The following is a 27,963-nucleotide window of genomic DNA, read 5'->3' as shown; positions in this document are numbered from 1 at the left end:
GTCGAGGGATCTTTACTCTGTATCTAACCGCGTGCTGTACCTGTCCTGGGAGTGTTTGATGTGGACAGTGTAGAGGGAGTGTTACTCTGTATCTAACTTCGTGCTGTACCTGTCCTGGGAGTGTTTGATGGGAACAGTGCAGAGGGACCTTTTACTCTGTATCTTACCCCGTGCTGTCCCTGTCCTGGGAGTGTTTGATGGGGACAGTGTAGAGGGAGCTTTACTCTGTATCTAACCCCGTGCTGTACCTGTCCTGGGAGTGTTTGATGGGGACAGTGTAGAGGGAGCTTTACTCTGTATCTAACCCCGTGCTGTACCTGTCCTGGGAGTGTTTGATGGGAACAGTGCAGAGGGAGCTTTACTCTATCTAACGCCCTGCTGTACCTGTCCTGGGAGTGTTTGATGGGGACAGTGTAGAGGGAGCTTTACTCTTTACCTAACCCCGTGCTGTACCTGTCCTGGGAGTGTTTGATGGGGACAGTGTAGAGGGAGCTTTACTCTGTATCTAGCCCCGTGCTGTACCTGTCCTGGGAGTGTTTGATGGGGACAGTGTAGAGGGAGCTTTACTCTGTATCTAACCCCGTGCTGTACCTTTCCTGGGAGTGTTTGATGGGGACAGTGTCGAGGGAGCTTTACTCTGTATCTAACCCCGTGCTGTACCTGTCCTGGGAGTGTTTGATGGGGACAGTGTAGAGGGAGCTTTACTCTGTATCGAACCCCGTGCTGCATCTGTCCTGGGAGTGTTTGATGGAGACAGTGCAGAGGGAGCTTTACTCTGTATCTAACCCCGTGCTGTACCTGTCCTGGGAGTGTTTGATGGGGACAGTGTAGAGTGAGCTTTACTCTGTATCTAACCCCGTACTCTACCTGTCCTGGGAGTGTTTGATGGGGACAGTGTAGAGGGAGCTTTACTCTGTATCTAACCCTGTGCTGTACCTGTCCTGGGAGTGTTTGATGGGGACAGTGTAGAGGGAGCTTTACTCTGTGTCTAACACCGTGCTGTACCTGTCGTGGGAGTGTTGATGGGGATAGTGTAGAGGGAGCTTTACTCTGTATCTAACCCCGTGCTGTACCGGGCTTGGGAGTGTTTGATGGGGACAGTGTAGAGGGAGCTTTACTCTGTATCTAACCCCGTACTGTACCTGTCCTGTTAGTGTTTGATGGGGAAAGTGCAGAGGGAGCTTTACTCTGTATCTAACCCCGTGCTGTACCTGCCCTGGGAGTGTTTGATGCGGACAGTGTAGCGGGAGCTTTGCTCTGCATCTGACACCGTGCTGTACCTGTGCTGGGAGTGTTTGATGAGGACAGTGTAGAAGGAGCTTTACTCTTTATCTAACCCCGTGCAGGACCTGTCCTGGGAGTGTTTGATGGGGACAGTGTAGAGGGAGCTTTACTCTGTAACAAACCCCGTGCTGTACCTGTTCTGTAAGTGTTTGATGGGGACAGTGTAGCGGGAGCTTTACTCTGTATCTAACCCCATGCTGTACCTGTCCTGGGAGTGTTTGATGGGGACAGTGTAGAGGGAGCTTTACTCTGTATCTAACCGCGTGCTGTACCTGTCCTTGGAGTGTTTGATGGGGACTGTGTCGAGAGCTTTACTCTGTATCTAACCTCGTTCTGTACCTGTCCTGGGAGTGTTAGATGGGGACAGCGAATAGGGAGCTTTACTCTGTATCTAATCCGGTGCTGTACCTGTCCTGGGAGTGTTTGATGGGGACAGTGTAGAGGGATCTTTACTCTGTATCTAACCCCGTGCTGCACCTGTCCTGGGAGTGTTTGATGGGGACAGTGTGGACTGAGCTTTACTCTGTATCTAACCCCGTGCTGTACCTGTCCTGGGATTGTTTGATGGGGACAGTGTGGACTGAGCTTTACTCTGTATCTAACTCCGTGCTGTACCTGTCCTGGGAGTGTTTGATGAGGACAGTGTAGAAGGAGCTTTACTCTGTATCTAACCCCGTGCAGGACCTGTCCTGGGAGTGTTTGATGGGGACAGTGTAGAGGGAGCTTTACTCTGTAACTAACACCGTTCTGTACCTGTCCTGTAAGTGTTTGATGGGGACAGTGTAGAGGGAGCTTTACTCTGTATCTAACCCCATGCTGCCCCTGTCCTGGGAGTGTTTGATGGGGACAGTGTCGAGGGAGCTTTACTCTGTATCTAACCCAGTGCTGTACCTGTCCTGGGAGTGTTTGATGGGGAAAGTGCAGAGGGAGCTTTACTCTGTATCTAACCGCGTGCTGTACCTGCCCTGGGCGTGTTAGATGGCGACAGTCTAGAGGGAGCTTTACTCTGTATCTAACCCCGTGCTGTACCTGTCCTGGGAGTGTTTGATGGGGACAGTGTAGAGGGAGTTTTACTCTGTATCTAACCCCGTGCTGCACCTGTCCTGGGAGTGTTTGATGGAGGACTGTGGAGAGGGAGCTTTACTCTGTATCTAACCCCGTCCTGTACCTGTGCTGGGGGTGTTTGATGAGGACAGTGTAGAAGGAGCTTTACTCTGTATCTAACCCCGTGCAGGACCTGGCCTGGGAGTGTTTGATGGGAACAGTGCAGAGGGACCTTTACTCTGTATCTAACCCCGTGCTGTACCTTTCCTGTGAGTGTTTGATGGGGACAGTGTAGAGTGAGCTTTACTCTGTATCTAATCCCGTACTCTACCTGTCCTGGGAGTGTTTGATGGGGACAGTGTAGAGGGAGCTTTACTCTGTATCTAACCCTGTGCTGTACCTGTCCTGGGAGTGTTTGATGGGGACAGTGTAGAGGGAGCTTTACTCTGTATCTAACCCCGTGCTGTACCTGTCCTGGGAGTGTTTGATGGGGAAAGTGCAGAGGGAGCTTTACTCTGTATCTTACCGCGTGCTGTACCTGCCCTGGGAGTGTTAGATGGCGACAGTGTAGAGGGAGCTTTACTCTGTATCTAACCCCGTGCTGTACCTGTCCTGGGAGTGTTTGATGGGGACAGTGTAGAGGGAGTTTTACTCTGTATCTAACCCCGTGCTGCACCTGTCCTGGGAGTGTTTGATGGAGGACTGTGGAGAGGGAGCTTTACTCTGTATCTAACCCCGTCCTGTACCTGTGCTGGAGGTGTTTGATGAGGACAGTGTAGAAGGAGCTTTACTCTATCTAACCCCGTGCAGGACCTGGCCTGGGAGTGTTTGATAGGGACAGTGTCGAGGGAGCTTTACTCTGTATCTAACCGCGTGCTGTACCTGTCCTTGGAGTGTTTGATGGGGACTGTGTCGAGAGCTTTACTCTGTATCTAACCTCGTTCTGTATCTGTCCTGGGAGTGTTTGATGGGGACAGTGTAGAGGGAGTTTTACTCTGTATCTAACCCCGTGCTGCACCTGTCCTGGGAGTGTTTGATGGAGGACTGTGGAGAGGGAGCTTTACTCTGTATCTAACCCCGTCCTGTACCTGTGCTGGGGGTGTTTGATGAGGACAGTGTAGAAGGAGCTTTACTCTGTATCTAACCCCGTGCAGGACCTGGCCTGGGAGTGTTTGATAGGGACAGTGTCGAGGGAGCTTTACTCTGTATCTAACCGCGTGCTGTACCTGTCCTTGGAGTGTTTGATGGGGACTGTGTCGAGAGCTTTACTCTGTATCTAACCTCGTTCTGTATCTGTCCTGGGAGTATTCGATGGGGACAGCGAATAGGGAGCATTACTCTGTATCTAATCCGGTGCTGTACCTGTCCTGGGAGTGTTTGATTGGGACAGTGTAGAGGGATCTTTACTCTGTATCTAACCGCGTGCTGTACCTGTCCTGGGAGTGTTTGATGTGGACAGTGTAGAGGGAGTGTTACTCTGTATCTAACTTCGTGCTGTACCTGTCCTGGGAGTGTTTGATGGAGGACTGTGGAGAGGGAGCTTTACTCTGCATCTAACCCCGTCCTGTACCTGTGCTGGGAGTGTTTGATGAGGACAGTGTAGAAGGAGCTTTACTCTGTATCTAACCCCGTGCTGTACCTGTCCTGGGAGTGTTTGATGGGGACAGTGTAGAGGGAGCTTTACTCTGTATCTAACCCCGTGCAGGACCTGTCCTGGGAGTGTTTGATGGGGACAGTGTAGAGGGAGCTTTACTCTGTAACTAACCCCGTGCTGTACCTGTCCTGGAAGTGTTTGATGGGGACAGTGTAGCGGGAGCTTTACTCTGTATCTAACCCCATGCTGTACCTGTCCTGGGAGTGTTTGATGGGGACAGTGTAGACGGATCTTTACTCTGTATCTAACCGCGTGCTGTACCTGTCCTTGGAGTGTTTGATGGAGGACTGTGGAGAGAGAGCTTTACTCTGCATCTAACCCCGTCCTGTACCTGTGATGGGAGTGTTTGATGAGGACAGTGTAGAAGGAGCTTTACTCTGTATCTAACCCCGTGTTATACCTGCCCTGGGAGTGTTTGATGAGTACAGTGCAGAGGGAGCTTTACTCTGTATCTAACCCCGTGCTGTACCTGTGCTGGGAGTGTTTGATGGGGACAGTGTAGAGGGAGCATTACTCTGTACCTAACCCCGTGCTGTACCTGTCCTGGGAGTGTTTGATGGGGACAGTGTAGAGGGAGCTTTACTCTGTATCTAACCCCGTGCTGTATCTGTCCTGGGAGTGTTTGATGGGGACAGTGTAGAGGGAGCTTTACTCTGTATCTAACCCTGTGCTGTACCTGTCCTGGGAGTGTTTGATGGGGACAGTGTAGAGGGAGCTTTACTCTGTATCTAACCCCGTGCTGTACCTGTCCTGGGAGTGTTTGATGGGGACAGTGTAGAGGGAGCATTACTCTTTATCTAACCGCGTGCTGCACCTGTCCTGGGAGTGTTTGATGGGGACAGTGTAGAGGGAGCTTTACTCTGTATCTAGCCCCGTGCTGTACCTGTCCTGGGAGTGTTTGATGGGGACAGTGTAGAGGGAGCTTTACTCTGTATCTAACCCCGTGCTGTACCTTTCCTGGGAGTGTTTGATGGGGACAGTGTCGAGGGAGCTTTACTCTGTATCTAACCCCGTGCTGTACCTGTCCTGGGAGTGTTTGATGGGGACAGTGTAGAGGGAGCTTTACTCTGTATCGAACCCCGTGCTGCATCTATCCTGGGAGTGTTTGATGGAGACAGAGCAGAGGGAGCTTTACTCTGTATCTAACCCCGTGCTGTACCTGTCCTGGGAGTGTATGATGGGAACAGTGCAGGGGGAGCTTTACTCTGTATCTAACCCCGTGCTGTACCTGTCCTGGGAGTGTTTGATGGGGACTGTGTCGAGAGCTTTACTCTGTATCTAACCTCGTTCTGTACCTGTCCTGGGAGTGTTCGATGGGGACAGCGAATCGGGAGCATTACTCTGTATCTAATCCGGTGCTGTACCTGTCCTGGGAGTGTTTGATGGAGACAGTGTAGAGGGATCTTTACTCTGTATCTAACCGCGTGCTGTACCTGTCCTGGGAGTGTTTGATGTGGACAGTGTAGAGGGAGTGTTACTCTGTATCTAACTTCGTGCTGTACCTGTCCTGGGAGTGTTTGATGGAGGACTGTGGAGAGGGAGCTTTACTCTGCATCTAACCCCGTCCTGTACCTGTGCTGGGAGTGTTTGATGAGGACAGTGTAGAAGGAGCTTTACTCTGTATCTAACCCCGTGCAGGACCTGTCCTGGGAGTGTTTGATGGGGACAGTGTAGAGGGAGCTTTACTCTGTAACTAACCCCGTGCTGTACCTGTCCTGGAAGTGTTTGATGGGGACAGTGTAGCGGGAGCTTTACTCTGTATCTAACCCCATGCTGTACCTGTCCTGGGAGTGTTTGATGGGGACAGTGTAGACGGATCTTTACTCTGTATCTAACCGCGTGCTGTACCTGTCCTTGGAGTGTTTGATGGAGGACTGTGGAGAGAGAGCTTTACTCTGCATCTAACCCCGTCCTGTACCTGTGATGGGAGTGTTTGATGAGGACAGTGTAGAAGGAGCTTTACTCTGTATCTAACCCCGTGTTATACCTGCCCTGGGAGTGTTTGATGAGTACAGTGCAGAGGGAGCTTTACTCTGTATCTAACCCCGTGCTGTACCTGTGCTGGGAGTGTTTGATGGGGACAGTGTAGAGGGAGCATTACTCTGTATCTAACCCCGTGCTCTACCTGTCCTGGGAGTGTTTGATGGGGACTGTGTAGAGGGAGCTTTACTCTGTACCTAACCCCGTGCTGTACCTGTCCTGGGAGTGTTTGATGGGGACAGTGTAGAGGGAGCTTTACTCTGTATCTAACCCCGTGCTGTATCTGTCCTGGGAGTGTTTGATGGGGACAGTGTAGCGGGAGCTTTACTCTGTATCTAACCCCATGCTGTACCTGTCCTGGGAGTGTTTGATGGGGACAGTGTGGAGGGACCTTTACTCTGTATCTAACCGCGTGCTGTACCTGTCCTTGGAGTGTTTGATGGGGACTGTGTCGAGAGCTTTACTCTGTATCTAACCTCGTCTGTACCTGTCCTGGGAGTGTTAAATGGGGACTGCGAATAGGGAGCTTTACTCTGTATCTAATCCGGTGCTGTACCTGTCCTGGGAGTGTTTGATGGAGACAGTGTCGAGGGATCTTTACTCTGTATCTAACCGCGTGCTGTACCTGTCCTGGGAGTGTTTGATGTGGACAGTGTAGAGGGAGTGTTACTCTGTATCTAACTTCGTGCTGTACCTGTCCTGGGAGTTCTTGATGGGAACAGTGCAGAGGGACCTTTACTCTGTATCTTACCCCGTGCTGTACCTGTCCTGGGAGTGTTTGATGGGGACAGTGTAGAGGGAGCTTTACTCTGTATCTAACCCCGTGCTGTACCTGTCCTGGGAGTGTTTGATGGGGACAGTGTAGAGGGAGCTTTACTCTGTATCTAACCCCGTGCTGTACCTGTCCTGGGAGTGTTTGATGGGAACAGTGCAGAGGGAGCTTCACTCTGTATCTAACCCCGTGCTGTACCTGTCCTGGGAGTGTTTGATGGGAACAGTGCAGAGGGACCTTTACTCTGTATCTAACCCCGTGCTGTACCTTTCCTGGGAGTGTTTGATGGGGACAGTGTAGAGTGAGCTTTACTCTGTATCTAATCCCGTACTCTACCTGTCCTGGGAGTGTTTGATGGGGACAGTGTAGAGGGAGCTTTACTCTGTATCTAACCCTGTGCTGTACCTGTCCTGGGAGTGTTTGATGGGGACAGTGTAGAGGGAGCTTTACTCTGTATCTAACCGCGTGCTGTACCTGTCCTTGGAGTGTTTGATGGAGGACTGTGGAGAGGGAGTTTTACTCTGCATCTAACCCCGTCCTGTACCTGTGCTGGGAGTGTTTGATGAGGACAGTGTAGAAGGAGCTTTACTCTGTATCTAACCCCGTGCAGGACCTGTCCTGGGAGTGTTTGACGGGGACAGTGTAGAGGGAGCTTTACTCTGTAACTAACCCCGTGCTGTACCTGTCCTGGAAATGTTTGATGGGGACAGTGTAGCGGGAGCTTTACTCTGTGTCTAACCCCGTGTTATACCTGCCCTGGGAGTGTTTGATGAGTACAGTGCAGAGGGAGCTTTACTCTGTATCTAACCCCGTGCTGTACCTGTGCTGGGAGTGTTTGATGGGGACAGTGTAGAGGGAGCATTACTCTGTATCTAACCCCGTGTTCTACCTGTCCTGGGAGTGTTTGATGGGGACTGTGTAGAGGGAGCTTTACTCTGTACCAACCCCGTGCTGTACCTGTCCTGGGAGTGTTTGATGGGGACAGTGTAGAGGGAGCTTTACTCTGTATCTAACCCCGTGCTGTACCTGTCCTGGGAGTGTTTGATGGGGACAGTGTAGAGGGAGCATTACTCTGTATCTAACCGCGTGCTGCACCTGTCCTGGGAGTGTTTGATGGGGACAGTGTAGAGGGAGCTTTACTCTTTATCTAGCCCCGTGCTGTACCTGTCCTGGGAGTGTTTGATGGGGACAGTGTAGAGGGAGCTTTACTCTGTATCTAACCCCGTGCTGTACCTTTCCTGGGAGTGTTTGATGGGGACAGTGTCGAGGGAGCTTTACTCTGTATCTAACCCCGTGCTGTACCTGTCCTGGGAGTGTTTGATGGGGACAGTGTAGAGGGAGCTTTACTCTGTATCGAACCCCGTGCTGCGTCTGTCCTGGGACTGTTTGATGGAGACAGAGCAGAGGGAGCTTTACTCTGTATCTAACCCCGTGCTGTACCTGTCCTGGGAGTGTATGATGGGAACAGTGCAGAGGGAGCTTTACTCTGTATCTAACCCCGTGCTGTACCTGTCCTGGGAGTGTTTGATGGGGACTGTGTCGAGAGCTTTACTCTGTATCTAACCTCGTTCTGTACCTGTCCTGGGAGTGTTCGATGGGGACAGCGAATCGGGAGCATTACTCTGTATCTAATCCGGTGCTGTACCTGTCCTGGGAGTGTTTGATGGGGACAGTGTAGAGGGATCTTTACTCTGTATCTAACCGCGTGCTGTACCTGTCCTGGGAGTGTTTGATGTGGACAGTGTAGAGGGAGTGTTACTCTGTATCTAACTTCGTGCTGTACCTGTCCTGGGAGTTTTTGATGGAGGACTGTGGAGAGGGAGCTTTACTCTGCATCTAACCCCGTCCTGTACCTGTGCTGGGAGTGTTTGATGAGGACAGTGTAGAAGGAGCTTTACTCTGTATCTAACACCGTGCAGGACCTGTCCTGGGAGTGTTTGATGGGGACAGTGTAGAGGGAGCTTTACTCTGTAACTAACCCCGTGCTGTACCTGTCCTGGAAGTGTTTGATGGGGACAGTGTAGCGGGAGCTTTACTCTGTATCTAACCCCATGCTGTACCTGTCCTGGGAGTGTTTGATGGGGACAGTGTAGAGGGAGCTTTACTCTGTATCTAACCGCGTGCTGAACCTGTCCTTGGAGTGTTTGATGGGGAATGTGTCGAGAGCTTTACTCTGTATCTAACCTCGTCTGTACCTGTCCTGGGAGTGTTAGATGGGGACAGCGAATAGGGAGCTTTACTCTGTATCTAATCCGGTGCTGTACCTGTCCTGGGAGTGTTTGATGGGGACAGTGTCGAGGGATCTTTACTCTGTATCTAACCGCGTGCTGTACCTGTCCTGGGAGTGTTTGATGTGGACAGTGTAGAGGGAGTGTTACTCTGTATCTAACTTCGTGCTGTACCTGTCCTGGGAGTGTTTGATGGGAACAGTGCAGAGGGACCTTTACTCTGTATCTAACCCCGTGCTGTACCTGTCCTGGAAGTGTTTGATGGGGACAGTGTAGAGGGAGCTTTACTCTGTATCTAACCCCGTGCTGTACCTGTCCTGGGAGTGTTTGATGGGGACAGTGTAGAGGGAGCTTTACTCTGTATCTAACCCCGTGCTGTACCTGTCCTGGGAGTGTTTGATGGGAACAGTGCAGAGGGAGCTTCACTCTGTATCTAACCCCGTGCTGTACCTGTCTTGGGAGTGTTTGATGGGAACAGTACAGAGGGACATTTACTCTGTATCTAACCCCGTGCTGTACCTTTCTTGGGAGTGTTTGATGGGGACAGTGTAGAGTGAGCTTTACTCTGTATCTAATCCCGTACTCTACCTGTCCTGGGAGTGTTTGATGGGGACAGTGTAGAGGGAGCTTTACTCTGTATCTAACCCTGTGCTGTACCTGTCCTGGGAGTGTTTGATGGGGACAGTGTAGAGGGAGCTTTACTCTGTATCTAACCCCGTGCTGTACCTGTCCTGGGAGTGTTTGATGGGGAAAGTGCAGAGGGAGCTTTACTCTGTATCTAACCGCGTGCTGTACCTGCCCTGGGAGTGTTAGATGGCGACAGTGTAGAGGGAGCTTTACTCTGTATCTAACCCTGTGCTGTACCTGTCCTGGGAGTGTTTGATGGGAACAGTGTAGAGGGAGCTTTACTCTGTATCTCACCCCGTGCTGTACCTGTCCTGGGAGTGTTTGATGGGGACAGTGTAGAGGGAGGTTTACTCTGTATCTAACCCGGTGCTGTACCTGTCCTGTTAGTGTTTGATAGGGACAGTGTAGAGGGAGCTTTACTCTGTATCTAACCCCGTCCTGTACCTGTGCTGGGGGTGTTTGATGAGGACAGTGTAGAAGAAGCTTTACTCTGTATCTAACCCCGTGCAGGACCTGGCCTGGGTGTGTTTGATAGGGACAGTGTCGAGGGAGCTTTACTCTGTATCTAACCGCGTGCTGTACCTGTCCTTGGAGTGTTTGATGGGGACTGTGTCGAGAGCTTTACTCTGTATCTAACCTCGTCTGTACCTGTCCTGGGAGTGTTAAATGGGGACTGCGAATAGGGAGCTTTACTCTGTATCTAATCCGGTGCTGTACCTGTCCTGGGAGTGTTTGATGGAGACAGTGTCGAGGGATCTTTACTCTGTATCTAACCGCGTGCTGTACCTGTCCTGGGAGTGTTTGATGTGGACAGTGTAGAGGGAGTGTTACTCTGTATCTAACTTCGTGCTGTACCTGTCCTGGGAGTTCTTGATGGGAACAGTGCAGAGGGACCTTTACTCTGTATCTTACCCCGTGCTGTACCTGTCCTGGGAGTGTTTGATGGGGACAGTGTAGAGGGAGCTTTACTCTGTATCTAACCCCGTGCTGTACCTGTCCTGGGAGTGTTTGATGGGGACAGTGTAGAGGGAGCTTTACTCTGTATCTAACCCCGTGCTGTACCTGTCCTGGGAGTGTTTGATGGGAACAGTGCAGAGGGAGCTTCACTCTGTATCTAACCCCGTGCTGTACCTGTCCTGGGAGTGTTTGATGGGAACAGTGCAGAGGGACCTTTACTCTGTATCTAACCCCGTGCTGTACCTTTCCTGGGAGTGTTTGATGGGGACAGTGTAGAGTGAGCTTTACTCTGTATCTAATCCCGTACTCTACCTGTCCTGGGAGTGTTTGATGGGGACAGTGTAGAGGGAGCTTTACTCTGTATCTAACCCTGTGCTGTACCTGTCCTGGGAGTGTTTGATGGGGACAGTGTAGAGGGAGCTTTACTCTGTATCTAACCGCGTGCTGTACCTGTCCTTGGAGTGTTTGATGGAGGACTGTGGAGAGGGAGCTTTACTCTGCATCTAACCCCGTCCTGTACCTGTGCTGGGAGTGTTTGATGAGGACAGTGTAGAAGGAGCTTTACTCTGTATCTAACCCCGTGCAGGACCTGTCCTGGGAGTGTTTGACGGGGACAGTGTAGAGGGAGCTTTACTCTGTAACTAACCCCGTGCTGTACCTGTCCTGGAAATGTTTGATGGGGACAGTGTAGCGGGAGCTTTACTCTGTGTCTAACCCCGTGTTATACCTGCCCTGGGAGTGTTTGATGAGTACAGTGCAGAGGGAGCTTTACTCTGTATCTAACCCCGTGCTGTACCTGTGCTGGGAGTGTTTGATGGGGACAGTGTAGAGGGAGCATTACTCTGTATCTAACCCCGTGTTCTACCTGTCCTGGGAGTGTTTGATGGGGACTGTGTAGAGGGAGCTTTACTCTGTACCAACCCCGTGCTGTACCTGTCCTGGGAGTGTTTGATGGGGACAGTGTAGAGGGAGCTTTACTCTGTATCTAACCCCGTGCTGTACCTGTCCTGGGAGTGTTTGATGGGGACAGTGTAGAGGGAGCATTACTCTGTATCTAACCGCGTGCTGCACCTGTCCTGGGAGTGTTTGATGGGGACAGTGTAGAGGGAGCTTTACTCTTTATCTAGCCCCGTGCTGTACCTGTCCTGGGAGTGTTTGATGGGGACAGTGTAGAGGGAGCTTTACTCTGTATCTAACCCCGTGCTGTACCTTTCCTGGGAGTGTTTGATGGGGACAGTGTCGAGGGAGCTTTACTCTGTATCTAACCCCGTGCTGTACCTGTCCTGGGAGTGTTTGATGGGGACAGTGTAGAGGGAGCTTTACTCTGTATCGAACCCCGTGCTGCGTCTGTCCTGGGACTGTTTGATGGAGACAGAGCAGAGGGAGCTTTACTCTGTATCTAACCCCGTGCTGTACCTGTCCTGGGAGTGTATGATGGGAACAGTGCAGAGGGAGCTTTACTCTGTATCTAACCCCGTGCTGTACCTGTCCTGGGAGTGTTTGATGGGGACTGTGTCGAGAGCTTTACTCTGTATCTAACCTCGTTCTGTACCTGTCCTGGGAGTGTTCGATGGGGACAGCGAATCGGGAGCATTACTCTGTATCTAATCCGGTGCTGTACCTGTCCTGGGAGTGTTTGATGGGGACAGTGTAGAGGGATCTTTACTCTGTATCTAACCGCGTGCTGTACCTGTCCTGGGAGTGTTTGATGTGGACAGTGTAGAGGGAGTGTTACTCTGTATCTAACTTCGTGCTGTACCTGTCCTGGGAGTTTTTGATGGAGGACTGTGGAGAGGGAGCTTTACTCTGCATCTAACCCCGTCCTGTACCTGTGCTGGGAGTGTTTGATGAGGACAGTGTAGAAGGAGCTTTACTCTGTATCTAACCCCGTGCAGGACCTGTCCTGGGAGTGTTTGATGGGGACAGTGTAGAGGGAGCTTTACTCTGTAACTAACCCCGTGCTGTACCTGTCCTGGAAGTGTTTGATGGGGACAGTGTAGCGGGAGCTTTACTCTGTATCTAACCCCATGCTGTACCTGTCCTGGGAGTGTTTGATGGGGACAGTGTAGAGGGAGCTTTACTCTGTATCTAACCGCGTGCTGAACCTGTCCTTGGAGTGTTTGATGGGGAATGTGTCGAGAGCTTTACTCTGTATCTAACCTCGTCTGTACCTGTCCTGGGAGTGTTAGATGGGGACAGCGAATAGGGAGCTTTACTCTGTATCTAATCCGGTGCTGTACCTGTCCTGGGAGTGTTTGATGGGGACAGTGTCGAGGGATCTTTACTCTGTATCTAACCGCGTGCTGTACCTGTCCTGGGAGTGTTTGATGTGGACAGTGTAGAGGGAGTGTTACTCTGTATCTAACTTCGTGCTGTACCTGTCCTGGGAGTGTTTGATGGGAACAGTGCAGAGGGACCTTTACTCTGTATCTAACCCCGTGCTGTACCTGTCCTGGAAGTGTTTGATGGGGACAGTGTAGAGGGAGCTTTACTCTGTATCTAACCCCGTGCTGTACCTGTCCTGGGAGTGTTTGATGGGGACAGTGTAGAGGGAGCTTTACTCTGTATCTAACCCCGTGCTGTACCTGTCCTGGGAGTGTTTGATGGGAACAGTGCAGAGGGAGCTTCACTCTGTATCTAACCCCGTGCTGTACCTGTCTTGGGAGTGTTTGATGGGAACAGTACAGAGGGACATTTACTCTGTATCTAACCCCGTGCTGTACCTTTCTTGGGAGTGTTTGATGGGGACAGTGTAGAGTGAGCTTTACTCTGTATCTAATCCCGTACTCTACCTGTCCTGGGAGTGTTTGATGGGGACAGTGTAGAGGGAGCTTTACTCTGTATCTAACCCTGTGCTGTACCTGTCCTGGGAGTGTTTGATGGGGACAGTGTAGAGGGAGCTTTACTCTGTATCTAACCCCGTGCTGTACCTGTCCTGGGAGTGTTTGATGGGGAAAGTGCAGAGGGAGCTTTACTCTGTATCTAACCGCGTGCTGTACCTGCCCTGGGAGTGTTAGATGGCGACAGTGTAGAGGGAGCTTTACTCTGTATCTAACCCTGTGCTGTACCTGTCCTGGGAGTGTTTGATGGGAACAGTGTAGAGGGAGCTTTACTCTGTATCTCACCCCGTGCTGTACCTGTCCTGGGAGTGTTTGATGGGGACAGTGTAGAGGGAGGTTTACTCTGTATCTAACCCGGTGCTGTACCTGTCCTGTTAGTGTTTGATAGGGACAGTGTAGAGGGAGCTTTACTCTGTATCTAACCCCGTCCTGTACCTGTGCTGGGGGTGTTTGATGAGGACAGTGTAGAAGAAGCTTTACTCTGTATCTAACCCCGTGCAGGACCTGGCCTGGGTGTGTTTGATAGGGACAGTGTCGAGGGAGCTTTACTCTGTATCTAACCGCGTGCTGTACCTGTCCTGGGAGTGTTTGATGGGGACTGTGTCGAGAGCTTTACTCTGTATCTAACCTCGTTCTGTACCTGTCCTGGGAGAGTTCGATGGGGACAGCGAATAGGGAGCATTACTCTGTATCTAATCCGGTGCTGTACCTGTCCTGGGAGTGTTTGATGGGGACAGTGTAGAGGGATCTTTACTCTGTATCTAACCGCGTGCTGTACCTGTCCTGGGAGTGTTTGATGTGGACAGTGTAGAGGGAGTGTTACTCTGTATCTAACTTCGTGCTGTACCTGTCCTGGGAGTGTTTGATGGAGGACTGTGGAGAGGGAGCTTTACTCTGCATCTAACCCCGTCCTGTACCTGTGCTGGGAGTGTTTGATGAGGACAGTGTAGAAGGAGCTTTACTCTGTATCTAACCCCGTGCAGGACCTGTCCTGGGAGTGTTTGATGGGGACAGTGTAGAGGGAGCTTTACTCTGTAACTAACCCCGTGCTGTACCTGTCCTGGAAGTGTTTGATGGGGACAGTGTAGCGGGAGCTTTACTCTGTATCTAACCCCATGCTGTACCTGTCCTGGGAGTGTTTGATGGGGACAGTGTAGAGGGAGCTTTACTCTGTATCTAACCGCGTGCTGTACCTGTCCTTGGAGTGTTTGATGGAGGACTGTGGAGAGGGAGCTTTACTCTGCATCTAACCCCGTCCTGTACCTGTGCTGGGAGTGTTTGATGAGGACAGTGTAGAAGGAGCTTTACTCTGTATCTAACCCCGTGCAGGACCTGTCCTGGGAGTGTTTGATGGGGACAGTGTAGAGGGAGCTTTACTCTGTAACTAACCCCGTGCTGTACCTGTCCTGGAAGTGTTTGATGGGGACAGTGTAGCGGGAGCTTTACTCTGTGTCTAACCCCGTGTTATACCTGCCCTGGGAGTGTTTGATGAGTACAGTGCAGAGGGAGCTTTACTCTGTATCTAACCCCGTGCTGTACCTGTGCTGGGAGTGTTTGATGGGGACAGTGTAGAGGGAGCATTACTCTGTATCTAACCCCGTGCTCTACCTGTCCTGGGAGTGTTTGATGGGGACTGTGTAGAGGGAGCTTTACTCTGTACCTAACCCCGTGCTGTACCTGTCCTGGGAGTGTTTGATGCGGACAGTGGAGAGGGAGCTTTACTCTGTATCTAACCCCGTGCTCTACCTGTCCTGGGAGTGTTTGATGGGGACAGTGTAGAGGGAGCATTACTCTGTATCTAACCGCGTGCTGCTCCTGTCCTGGGAGAGTTTGATGGGGACAGTGTAGAGGGAGCTTTACTCTGTATCTTGCCCCGTGCTGTACCTGTCCTGGGAGTGTTTGATGGGGACAGTGTAGAGGGAGCTTTACTCTGTATCTAACCCCGTGCTGTACCTTTCCTGGGAGTGTTTGATGGGGACAGTGTCGAGGGAGCTTTACTCTGTATCTAACCCCGTGCTGTACCTGTCCTGGGAGTGTTTGATGGGGACAGTGTAGAGGGAGCTTTACTCTGTATCGTACCCCGTGCTGCATCTGTCCTGGGAGTGTTTGATGGAGACAGTGCAGAGGGAGCTTTACTCTGTATCTAACCCCGTGCTGTACCTGTCCTGGGAGTGTATGATGGGAACAGTGCAGAGGGAGCTTTACTCTGTATCTATCCCCGTGCTGTACCTGTCCTGGGAGTGTTTGATGGGGACTGTGTCGAGAGCTTTACTCTGTATCTAACCTCGTTCTGTACCTGTCCTGGGAGTGTTCGATGGGGACAGCGAATAGGGAGCATTACTCTGTATCTAATCCGGTGCTGTACCTGTCCTGGGAGTGTTTGATGGGGACAGTGTCGAGGGATCTTTACTCTGTATCTAACCGCGTGCTGTACCTGTCCTGGGTGTGTTTGATGTGGACAGTGGAGAGGGAGTGTTACTCTGTATCTAACTTCGTGCTGTACCTGTCCTGGGAGTGTTTGATGGAGGACTGTGGAGAGGGAGCTTTACTCTGAATCTAACCCCGTCCTGTACCTGTGCTGGGAGTGTTTGATGAGGACAGTGTAGAAGGAGCTTTACTCTGTATCTAACCCCGTGCAGGACCTGTCCTGGGAGTGTTTGATGGGGACAGTGTAGAGGGAGCTTTACTCTGTAACTAACCCCGTGCTGTACCTGTCCTGGAAGTGTTTGATGGGGACAGTGTAGCGGGAGCTTTACTCTGTATCTAACCCCATGCTGTACCTGTCCTGGGAGTGTTTGATGGGGACAGTGTAGAGGGAGCTTTACTCTGTATCTAACCGCGTGCTGTACCTGTCCTTGGAGTGTTTGATGGGGACTGTGTCGAGAGCTTTACTCTGTATCTAACCTCACCTGTACCTGTCCTGGGAGTGTTAGATGGGGACAGCGAATAGGGAGCTTTAGTCTGTATCTAATCCGGTGCTGTACCTGTCCTGGGAGTGTTTGATGGAGACAGTGTCGAGGGATCTTTACTCTGTATCTAACCGAGTGCTGTACCTGTCCTGGGAGTGTTTGATGTGGACAGTGTAGAGGGAGTGTTACTCTGTATCTAACTTCGTGCTGTACCTGTCCTGGGAGTGTTTGATGGGAACAGTGCAGAGGGAGCTTTACTCTGTATCTAACCCTGTGCTGTACCTGTCCTGGGAGTGTTTGTTTGGGAAAGTGCAGAGGGAGCTTTACTCTGTATCTAACCGCGTGCTGTACCTGTCCTGGGAGTGTTTGATGGGGACAGTGTTGAGGGAGCTTTACTCTGTATCTAACCCGGTGCTGTACATGTCCTGGGAGTGTTTGACAGGGACAGTGTAGAGGGAGCTTTACTCTGTATCTAACCCCGTGCTGTACCTGTGCTGGGAGTGTTTGATGGGAACAGTGTAGAGGGAGCATTACTCTGTATCAAACCCCGTGCTCTACCTGTCCTGGGAGTGTTTGATGGGGACTGTGTAGAGGGAGCTTTACTCTGTACCTAACCCCGTGCTGTACCTGTCCTGGGAGTGTTTGATGGGGACAGTGTAGAGGGAGCTTTACTCTGTATCTAACCCCGTGCTGTACCTGTCCTGGGAGTGTTTGATGGGGACAGTGTAGAGGGAGCTTTACTCTGTATCTAACCCCATGCTGTACCTGTCCTGGGAGTGTTTGATGGGGACAGTGTAGAAGGTGCTTTACTCTGCATCTAACCCCGTGCTGTACCTGTCCTGGGAGTGTTTGATGTGGACAGTGTAGAGGGAGTTTTACTAAGTATCAAACTCCGTGCTGTACCTGTCCTCGGAGTGTTTGATGGAGGACTGTGGAGAGGGAGCTTTACTCTGTATCTATCCCCGTCCTGTACCTGTGTTGGGAGTGTTTGATGAGGACAGTGTAGAAGGAGCTTTACTCTGTATCTAACCCCGTGCAGGACCTGTCCTGGGAGTGTTTGATGGGGACAGTGTAGAGGGAGCATTACTCTGTATCTAACCCCGTGCTGTACCTGTCCTGGGAGTGTTTGATGGGGACAGTGTAGAGGGCGCTCTACTCTGTATCTAACCCCGTGCTGTACCTGTCCTGGGAGTGTTTGATGGGGAAAGTGCAGAGGGAGCTTTTCTCTGTATCTAACCGCGTGCTGTACCTGCCCTGGGAGTGTTAGATGGGGACAGTGTAGAGGGAGCTTTACTCTGTATCTAACCCCGTGCTGTACCTGTCCTGGGAGTGTTTGTTGGAGGACTGTGGAGAGGGAGCTTTACTTTGTATCTAACCCCGTCCTGTACCTGTCCTGGGAGTGTTTGATGGGGACAGTGTAGAGGGAGCTTTACTCTGTATCTAACCCCGGGCTGTACCTGTCCTAGGAGTGTTTGATGGGGACAGTGTAGAGGGAGCTTTACTCTGTATCTAACCCTGTGCTGTGCCTGTCCTGGGAGTGTTTGATGGGGACAGTGTAGAGGAAGCTTTACTCTGTATCTAACCACGTGCTGTACGTGTCCTGGGAGTGTTTGATGGAGACAGTGTCGAGGGAGCTTTACTCTGTATCTAACCCTGTGCTCTACCTGTCCTGGGAGTGTTTGATGGGGACAGTGTAGAGGGATCTTTACTCTGTATCTGACCCCGTGCTGTAGCTGTTCTGGGAGTGTTTGATGGGAACAGTCCAGAGGGAGCTTCACTCTGTATCTAACCCTGTGCTCTACCTGTCCTGGGAGTGTTTGATGGGGACAGTGCAGAGGGAGCTTTACTCTGTATCTACCCCCGTGCTGTACCTGTCCTGGGAGTGTTTGATGGGGACAGTGCAGAGGGAGCTTTACTCTGTATCTAACCCCGTGCTGTACCTGTCCTGGGAGTGTTTGATGGGGACAGTGTCGAGGGAATTTTACTCTGTATCTGACACCGTGCTGTACCTTTCCTGGGAGTGTTTGATGGGGACAGTGTAGAGGGAGCTTTACTCTGTATCTAACACCGTGCTGTACCTGTCCTGGGAGTGTTTGATGGGGACAATGCAGAGGGAGCTTTACTCTGTATCTAACACCGTGCTGTACCTGTCCTGGGAGTGTTTGATGGGGACAGTGTAGAGGGAGCTTTACTCTGTATCTAACCCCGTGCTGTACCTGTCCTGGGAGTGTTTGATGGGGACAGTGTAGAGGGAGCTTTACTCTGTATCTAACCCCGTGCTGTACCTGTCCTGGGAGTGTTTGATGGGGACAGTGTAGAGGGAGCTTTACTCTGTATCTAACCCCGTGCTGTACCTGTCCTGGGAGTGTTTGATGGGGACAGTGTAGAGGGAGATTTACTCTGTAACGAACCCCAAGTAAAATGTTTCTCTTTATTTCTTACAGAAGACACCTACGAACGAACAATAATCGTGGATGACGTGGAGGCGACACTCGTTGTTTACGACATCTGGGAGAAGGTGGTTTCAATTACTGACACTCTGACAGTGCGGCACTCCCTCAGTACTGACCCTCTGACAGTGCGGCACTCCCTCAGTACTGACCCTCTCACAGTGCGGCACTCCCTCAGTACTGACCCTCTGACAGTGCAGCACTCCCTTAGTACTGACCCTCTGACAGTGCGGCACTCCCTCAGTACTGACCCTCTGACTGTGCGGCACTCCCTCAGTACTGACTCTCTGACAGTGCGGCACTCCCTCAGTACTGACCCTCTGACAGTGCAGCACTCCCTCAGTACTGACCCTCTGACAGTGCAGCACTCCCTTAGTACTGACCCTCTGACAGTGCGGCACTCCCTCAGTACTGACCCTCTGACTGTGCGGCACTCCCTCAGTACTGACTCTCTGACAGTGCGGCACTCCCTCAGGACTGACCCTCTGACAGTGCGACGCTGCCTCAGTACTGACCCTCCGACAGTGCGGCACTCCCTCATTACTGACCCTCTGACAGTGCGGCACTCCCTCAGTACTGACCCTCTGACAGTGCAGCACTCACTCAGTACTGACCCTCTGACAGTGCGGCACTCCCTCAGTACTGACCCTCGGACAGTGCGGCACTCCCTCAGTACTGACCCACTGACAGTGCGGCACTCCCTCAGTACTGACCCTCTGACAGTACGGCACTCCCTCAGTACTGAACCTCTGGCAGTGCAGCACTCCCTCAGTACTGACCCTCTGACAGTGCGGCGCTCCCTCAGTACTGACCCTCTGACAGTGCAGCACTCCCTCAGTACTGACCCTCTTACAGTGCGGCACTCCCTCAGTACTGACCCTCTGACAGTGCGGCACTCCCTCAGCACTGACCCTCTGACAGTGCGGCACTCCCTCAGTACTGACCCTCTGACAGTGCGGTGCTCCCTCAGTACTGACCCTCTGACAGTGCGGCACTCCCTCAGTACTTACCCTCTGACAGTGCGGCACTCCCTCAGTACTGACCCTCTGACAGTGCGGCACTCCCTCAGTACTGACACTCTGACAGTGCGTCACTCCCTCAGTACTGACCCTCTGACAGTGCGGCGCTCCCTCAGTACTGACCCTCTGACAGTGCGGCACTCCCTCAGTACTGACCCTCTGACAGTGCGGCACTCCCTCAGTACTGACCCTCTGACAGTGCAGCACTCCCTCAGTACTGACCTTCTGACAGTGCGGCACTCCCTCAGTACTGACCCTCTGACAGTGCGGCACTCCCTCAGTACTGACCCTCTGTCAGTGCGGCGCTCCCTCAGTACTGACCCTCTGACAGTGCAGCACTCCCTCAGTACTGACCCTCTGAAAGTGCAGCACTCCCTCAGTAGTGAACCTCTGACAGTGCAGCACTCCCTCAGTACTGACCCTCTGACACTGCAGCACTCCCTCAGTACTGTCCCTCTGACAGTGCTTCACACCCTCAGTACTGACCCTCTGACAGGGTGGCACTCCCTCAGGACTGACCCACTGACTGTGCTTCACTCCCGCAGTACGGAATCTCAGACAGTGCGGCACTCCCTCAGTACTGACCCACTGACAGTGCGGCACTCCCTCAGTACTGACCCTCTGACAGTGCAGCACTCACTCAGTACTGATCCTCTGACAGTGCGGCACTCCCTCAGTACTGACCCTCTGACAGTGCAGCACTCCCTCAGTACTGACCCTCTGACAGTGCGGCACTCCCTCAATACTGACCCTCTGACAATGCAGCACTCACTCAGTACTGATCCTCTGACAGTGCGGCACTCCCTCAGTACTGACCCTCTGACAGTGCAGCACTCCCTCAGTACTGACCCTCTGACAGTGCGTCACTCCCTCAGTACTGACCCTCTGACAGTGCGTCACTCCCTCAGTACTGACCCTCTGATAGTGCTGCACTCCCTCAGTACTGACCCTCTGACGGTGCGGCACTCCCTCAGTACTGACCCTCTGACAGCGCAGTAATCCCTCAGTACTGACCCTCTGACAATGCAGCACTCCCTCAGTACTGACTATCTGACAGTGTGGCACTCCCTCAATACTGACCCTCTGACAGTGCGGCACTCCCTCAGTACTGACCCTCTGACAGTGCAGCGCTCCCTCAGTACTGACCCTCTGACAGTGCGGCACTCCCTCAGTACTGACCCTCTGACAGTGCGGCACTCCCTCAGTACTGACCCTCTGACAGTGTGGCGCTCCCTCAGTACTGACACTCTGACAGTGCAGCACTCCCTCAGTACTGACCCTCTGACAGTGCGTCACTCCCTCAGTACTGACGCTCTGACAGTGCGGCACTCCCTCAGTACTGAGCCTCTGACAGTGCGGAGATCCCTCAGTGCTGACCCTCTGACAGTGCGGCGCTCCCTCAGTACTGACCCGCTGACAGTGCGGCGCTCACTCAGTACTGACCCTCTGACAGTGCGGCACTCCCTCAGTACTGACCCTCTGACAGTGCAGCACTCCCTCAGTACTGACCCTCTGACAGTGCGGCACTCCCTCAGTACCGACCCTCTGACAGTGCGGCACTGCCTCAGTATTGACCCTCTGACAGTGCAGCACTCCCTCAGTACTGACTCTCTGACAGTGCGGCACTCCCTCAGTACCGACCCTCTGACAGTGCGGCACTCCCTCAGTACTGACACTCTGACAGTGCGACACTCCCTCAGTACTGACCCTGTCACAGTGCAGCACTCCCTCAGAACTGACCCTCTGACAGTGCGGCACTCCCTCAGTACTGACCCTCTGACAGTGCGGCACTCCCTCAGGACTGACCCTCTGACAGTGCGGCACTCCCTCAGTACTGACCCTCTGACAGTGCAGCACTCCCTGAGTACTGACACTCTGACAGTGCGGCACTCCCTCAGTACTGACCCTCTGACAGTGCAGCACTCCCTCAGTACTGACCCTCTGACAGTGCAGCACTCCCTCAGTACTGACCCTCTGACAGTGCAGCACTCCCTGAGTACTGACACTCTGACAGTGCGGCACTCCCTCAGTACTGACCCTCTGACAGTGCGGCACTCCCTCAGTACTGACCCTCTGACAGTGCGGCACTCCCTCAGGACTGACCCTCTGACAGTGCGGCACTCCCTCAGTACTGACCCTCTGACAGTGCAGCACTCCCTGAGTACTGACACTCTGACAGTGCGGCACTCCCTCAGTACTGACCCTCTGACAGTGCGGCACTCCCTCAGTACTGACCCTCTGACAGTGCGGCGCTTCCTCAGTACTGACACTCTGACAGTGCGGCACTCCCTCAGTACTGACCCTCTGACAGTGCGGCGCTCCCTCAGTACTGACCCTCTGACAGTGCGGCGCTCCCTCAGTACTGACCCCCTGACAGTGCGGCACTCCCTCAGTACTGACCCTCTGACAGTGCGGCACTCCCTCAGTACTGACACTCTGACAGTGCGGCACGCCCTCAGTACTGACCCTCTGACAGTGCAGCACTCACTCAGTACTGATCCTCTGACAGTGCGGCACTCCCTCAGTACTGACCCTCTGACAGTGCAGCACTCCCTCAGTACTGACCCTCTGACAGTGCGGCACTCCCTCAATACTGACCCTCTGACAATGCAGCACTCACTCAGTACTGATCCTCTGACAGTGCGGCACTCCCTCAGTACTGACCCTCTGACAGTGCAGCACTCCCTCAGTACTGACCCTCTGACAGTGCGTCACTCCCTCTGTACTGACCCTCTGACAGTGCGGCACTCACTCAGTACTGACCCTCTGACAGTGCGGCACTCCCTCAGTACTGACCCTCTGACAGTGCGGAGCTCCCTCAGTACTGACCCTCTGCCAGTGCGTCACTCCCTCAGTACTGACCCTCTGACAGTGCGTCACTCCCTCAGTACTGACCCTCTGACAGTGCTGCACTCCCTCAGTACTGACCCTCTGACGGTGCGGCACTCCCTCAGTACTGACCCTCTGACAGTGCAGTAATCCCTCAGTACTGACCCTCTGACAATGCATCACTCCCTCAGTACTGACTATCTGACAGTGCGGCACTCCCTCAATACTGACCCTCTGACAGCGCAGTAATCCCTCAGTACTGACCCTCTGACAATGCAGCACTCCCTCAGTACTGACTATCTGACAGTGCGTCACTCCCTCAGTACTGACCCTCTGACAGTGCGTCACTCCCTCAGTACTGACCCTCTGACAGTGCTGCACTCCCTCAGTACTGACCCTCTGACGGTGCGGCACTCCCTCAGTACTGACCCTCTGACAGTGCAGTAATCCCTCAGTACTGACCCTCTGACAATGCGGCACTCCCTCAGTACTGACTATCTGACAGTGCGGCACTCCCTCAATACTGACCCTCTGACAGTGCGGCACTCCCTCAGTACTGACCCTCTGACAGTGCATCGCTCCCTCAGTACTGACACTCTGACAGTGCAGCACTCCCTCAGTACTGACCCTCTGACAGTGCGGCACTCCCTCAGTACTGACCCTCTGACAGTGCGGCACTCCCTCAGTACTGACCCTCTGACAGGGCAGCATTCCCTCTGTACGGATCCTTTGACAGTGCGGCGCTCCCTAAATACTGACCCTCTGACAGAGCGGCACTCCCTCAGTACTGATCCTCTGACAGTGCGGGATACCTCAGTGCTGACCCTCTGACAGGGCAGCACTCCCTCAGTACTGACCCTCTGACAGTGCGGCACTCCCTCAGTACTGACCCTCTGACAGTGCAGCACTCCCTCAGTACTGACACCCTGACAATGCAGCACTCCCTCAGTACTGACCCTCTGACAGTGCGGCACTCCCTCAGTACTGACCCTCTGACAGTGCAGCACTCCCTCAGAACTGACCCTCTGACAGTGCAGCACTCCCTCATTACTGACCCTCTGACAGTGCAGCACTTCCTCAGTACTGACCCTCTGACAATGCAGCACTCCCTCAGTACAGACCCCGTGACAATGCAGCACTCCCTCAGTACTGACCCTCTGACAGTGCTGCACTCCCTCAGTACTGACCCTCTGACAGTGCGGTGCTCCCTCAGTACTGACCCTCTGACAGCGCGGCGCTCTCTCAGTACTGACCCTCTGACAGTGATCACTCCCTCAGTACTGACCCTCTGACAGTGCAGCACTCCCTCAGTACTGACCCTCTGACAGTGCGACGCTCCCTCAGTACTGACCCTCTGAGAGTGCAGCACTCCCTCAGTACTGACCCTCTGACAGTGCAGCACTCCCTCAGTACTGACCCTCTGACAGTGCAGCACTCCCTCAGTACTGACCCTCTGACAGTGCAGCATTCCCTCAGTACTGACCCTCTGACAGTGCAGCACTCCCTCAGTACTGACCCTCTGAAAGTGCGGCACTCCCTCAGTACTGACCCTCTGTCAGTGCGGCACTCCCTCAGTACTGACCCTCTGACAGTGCAGCACTCCCTCAGTACTGACCCACTGACAGTGCGGCACTCACTCAGTAATGACCCTCTGACAGTGCGGCACTCCCTCAGTACTGACCCTCTGACAGTGCGGCACTCCCTCAGTGCTGAGGCTCTGACAGTGCGACGCTCCCTCAGTACTGACCCTCTGACAGTGCAGCACTCCCTCAGTACTGACCCTCTGACAGTGCGGCACTCCCTCAGTACTGACCCTCTGACAGTGCAGCACTCCCTCAGTACTGACCCTCTGACAGTGCAGCACTCCCTCAGTATTGACACTCTGACAGTGCGGCACTCCCTCAGTACTGACCCTCTGACAGTTCGGCACTCCCTCAGTACTGACCCTCTGACAGTGCGGCGCTCCCTCAGTACTGACCCTCTGACAGTGCAGCACTCCCTCAGTACTGACACTCTGACAGTGCAGAGATCCCTCAATGCTGACCCTCTGACAGTGCTGCACTCCCTCAGTACTGACCCTCTGACAGTGCAGCACTCCCTCAGTAGTGACGTTCTGACAGTGCGACGCTCCCTCAGTACTCACCCTCTGACAGTGCAGCACTCCCTCAGTACTGACCCTTTGACAGTGCTGCACTCCCTCAGTACTGACCCTCTGACAGCAGCTGGAGGTTTTAGAGATAGCTAGGGTAGTAGAGGCTGGAGGAGGTTGCAGTGATAGGGAGGGTTGTAGGGGCCGGAGGAGGTTACAGAGATAGGGAGGGTTGTAGGGGCAGGAGGAGGTTATAGAGATAGGGAGGGTTGCAGGGACTGTAGGAGGTTACAGGGATAGTGAGGTTGTAGGGGGCTGGAGGAGGTTACAGAAATAGGGAGGGGTGTAGGGGCTGGAGGAGGTTACAGAGATAGGGAGGGGTGTAGGGGGCTGGAGGAGGTTACAGAGATAGGGAGGGGTGTAGGGGCTGCAGGAGGTTACAGAGATAGGGAGGGGTGTAGGGGCTGGAGGAGGTTACAGTGATAGGGAGGGTTGTAGGATCTGGAGGAGGTTCCAGAAATAGGGAGGGTTGTAGGGACTGGAGGAGGTTACAGAGGTAGGGAGGGTTGTAGGGGCTGGAGGTGGTTGCAGAGATAGGGAGGGGTGTAGGGGCTGGTGGAGGATACAGAGATAGGGAGGGGTGTAGGGGCTGGAGGAGGTTACAGAGATAGGAAGGGTTGTAGGAGCTGGAGGAGGTTACAGAGATAGGGAGGGGTGTTGGGGGCTGGAGGAGGTTACAGAGATAGGAAGGGTTGTCGGGGGCTGGAGGAGGTTACAGAGATAGGGAGGGGTGTAGGGGCTGGAGGAGGTTACAGAGATAGGGAGGGTTGTAGGGGGCTGGAGGAGGTTACCGAGTTAGGGAGGGTTGTAGGGACTGGAGGAGGTTACAGAGATAGGGAGGGTTGTAGGGACTGGAAGAGGTTACAGTGATGGGGAGGGTTGTAGGGGCTGGAGGATACAGAGATAGGGATGGGTGTAGGGGCTGGTGGAGGTTACAGAGATAGGGAGGGTTGTAGGGGCTGGAGGAGGTTACAGAGATAGGGAGGGTTGTGGGGGCTGGAGGAGGATACAGAGATAGGGAGGGTTGTAGGGACTGGAGGAGGTTACAGAGATAGGAAGGGTTGTAGGGACTGGAGGAGGTTACAGAGATAGGGAGGGTTGTCGGGGCTGGAGGAGGTTACAGAGATAGGGAGGGTTGTCGGGGCTGGAGGAGGTTACAGAGATAGGGAGGGGTGTAGGGGGCTGGAGGAGGTTACAGAGATAGGGAGGGGTGTCGGGGCTGGAGGAGGTTACAGAGATAGGGAGGGGTGTAGGGGGCTGGAGGATGTTACAGACATAGGGAGGGGTGTAGGGGATGGAGGATGTTACAGACATAGGGAGGGGTGTAGGGGCTGGAGGATGTTACAGAGATAGTGATGAATCGAGTGTCCCCAAAGCGTGTTCCTGAGCGAGCACCATTTTTGGGATTTCGGGAAAAGGGTCTCGGAGTGAGTTAGGACATAGGGCGGGGTTGCAGGAGAGTTCGGGATATCTCCTGGAGTGGGACTAGAGAGAAGTAGAAGGTCTTGTAACAGGTTTGAATCTTGTCAGTGTTGACATTCGGAAGGACTCAGCTCCGCTGGTCTCGGGCACGCGTGGCGTTAGTGCGGATACAAGCAAGCGATCGGGGTGGAAAATTGCCTCTGCGATAGACAAAGCAACCCCCTTATGTTTAAACAGTGCCCCCCAGTTCTAGATTCTCCCACAAGAGGACACATCCTGATTTGTTCCTCCTTTGCCGATCCCGTACGATCGGAGGCGTGGGAGGGTTGGATCTGTCAGTGCGCTATGCATTAACGAATGGTGTACTCTTCAATGTCTTCGCAAAGGAGGAATCCAGTGGTTGGATGCAGGAGAACTGCCTTGAGCTGGGCGATGCCTACATCATCGTCTTCTCCGTGACGGACCGTGCCAGCTTCCAGATGGCGGAGGAACTCCGCGCCAAGCTGAGGGGGCGCCGACCCTCCGAGGACATCCCCATCATCCTCGTGGGCAACAAGGCCGATCTGGTCCGCTCGAGGGAGGTCACCCTTGAAGGTGAGGGAGAGACGGATGGAGAGCTGGGAGTGCTTGATCGGGACAGTGTAGAGGGAGCTTTACTCAGTATCTAACCCCATGCTGTACCTGTCCTGGGAGTGTTTGATGGGGACGGTGTAGAGGGAGCTTTACTCAGTATCTAACCTCGTGCTGTACCTGTCCTGGGAGTGTTTGATGGGGACAGTGTAGAGGGAGCTTTTCTCTGTATCTAACCCCGTGCTGTACCTGTCCTGGGAGTGTTTGATGGGGACAGTGTAGAGGGAGCTTTACTCTGTATCTAACGCTGTGCTGTACCTGCCCTGGGAGTGTTGATGGGGACAGTGCAGAGGGAGCTTTACTCTGTATCTAACCCCATGCTGTACCTGCCCTGGGAGTGTTTTATGGGGACAGTGTAGAGGGAGCTTTCGTCTGTATCTAACCCCGCGCTGTACCTGTCCTGGGAGAGTTTGATGGGGACAGTGTAGAGGGAGCTTTACTCTGTATCTAACCCTATGCTGTCCCTGTCCTGGGAGTGTTTGACGGGGACAGTGTAGAGGGAGCTTTACTCTGTATCTAACCCCGTGCTGTACGTGCCCTGGGGGTGTTTGATGGAGATGCTGTAGAGGGAGCTTTGCTCTGTATCTAACCCCGTACTGTACCTGCCCTGGGAGTGTTTGATGGGGACAGTGTCGAGGGAGCTTTACTCTGTATCTAACCCCATGCTGTACCAGTCCTGGGAGTGTTTGATGGGGACAATGTAGAGGGAGCTTTACTCTGTATCGAACCCCGTGTTGTACCTGTCCTGGGAGTGTTTGATGACGACAGTGTAGAGGGAGCTTTACTCTGTATCTAACCCCCGTGCTGTACCTATCCTGGGAGTGTTTGATGGGGACAGTGTAGAGGGAGCTTTACTCTGTATCTAACCCCGTGCTGTACCTGTCCTGGGAGTGTTTGATGGGGACAGTGTAGAGGAAGCTTTACTCTGTATCTAACCCCGGGCTGTACCTGTCCTGGGAGTGTTTGATGGGGACAGTGTAGAGGGAGCTTTACTCTGTATCTAACCCCGTGATATCCCTGTCCTGGGAGTGTTTGATTTGGACAGTGCAGAGGGAGCTTAACTCTGTATCTAACCCCGTGCTGTACCGGTCCTGGGAGTGTTTGATGGGGACAGTGTAGAGGGAGCTTTACTCTGTATCTAACCCCGTGCTGTACCTGTCCTGGGAGTG

At 53.2% G+C, this 27,963-nt stretch overlaps 1 protein-coding gene across 3 annotated transcripts in view; it reads left to right on the top strand.

The window, feature by feature from the left end:
• Positions 1-27,963, top strand: part of LOC140418165 (GTP-binding protein REM 2-like) — a 179,836-nt gene that overhangs the window by 151,290 nt on the left and 583 nt on the right. For all 3 annotated transcript variants that reach the window (XM_072501591.1, XM_072501590.1, XM_072501588.1), the window contains exons 3-4: positions 18,740-18,813; positions 26,551-26,758. In XM_072501591.1, coding sequence (XP_072357692.1) covers positions 18,740-18,813; positions 26,551-26,758 — 282 coding nt within the window. The remainder of the gene's footprint in view (positions 1-18,739; positions 18,814-26,550; positions 26,759-27,963) is intronic.

The sequence above is a fragment of the Scyliorhinus torazame genome, chromosome 5 (assembly GCF_047496885.1).
Source record: "Scyliorhinus torazame isolate Kashiwa2021f chromosome 5, sScyTor2.1, whole genome shotgun sequence".
Taxonomy (NCBI): domain Eukaryota; kingdom Metazoa; phylum Chordata; class Chondrichthyes; order Carcharhiniformes; family Scyliorhinidae; genus Scyliorhinus; species Scyliorhinus torazame.
This window is presented reverse-complemented; position numbering and strand designations above follow the sequence as displayed.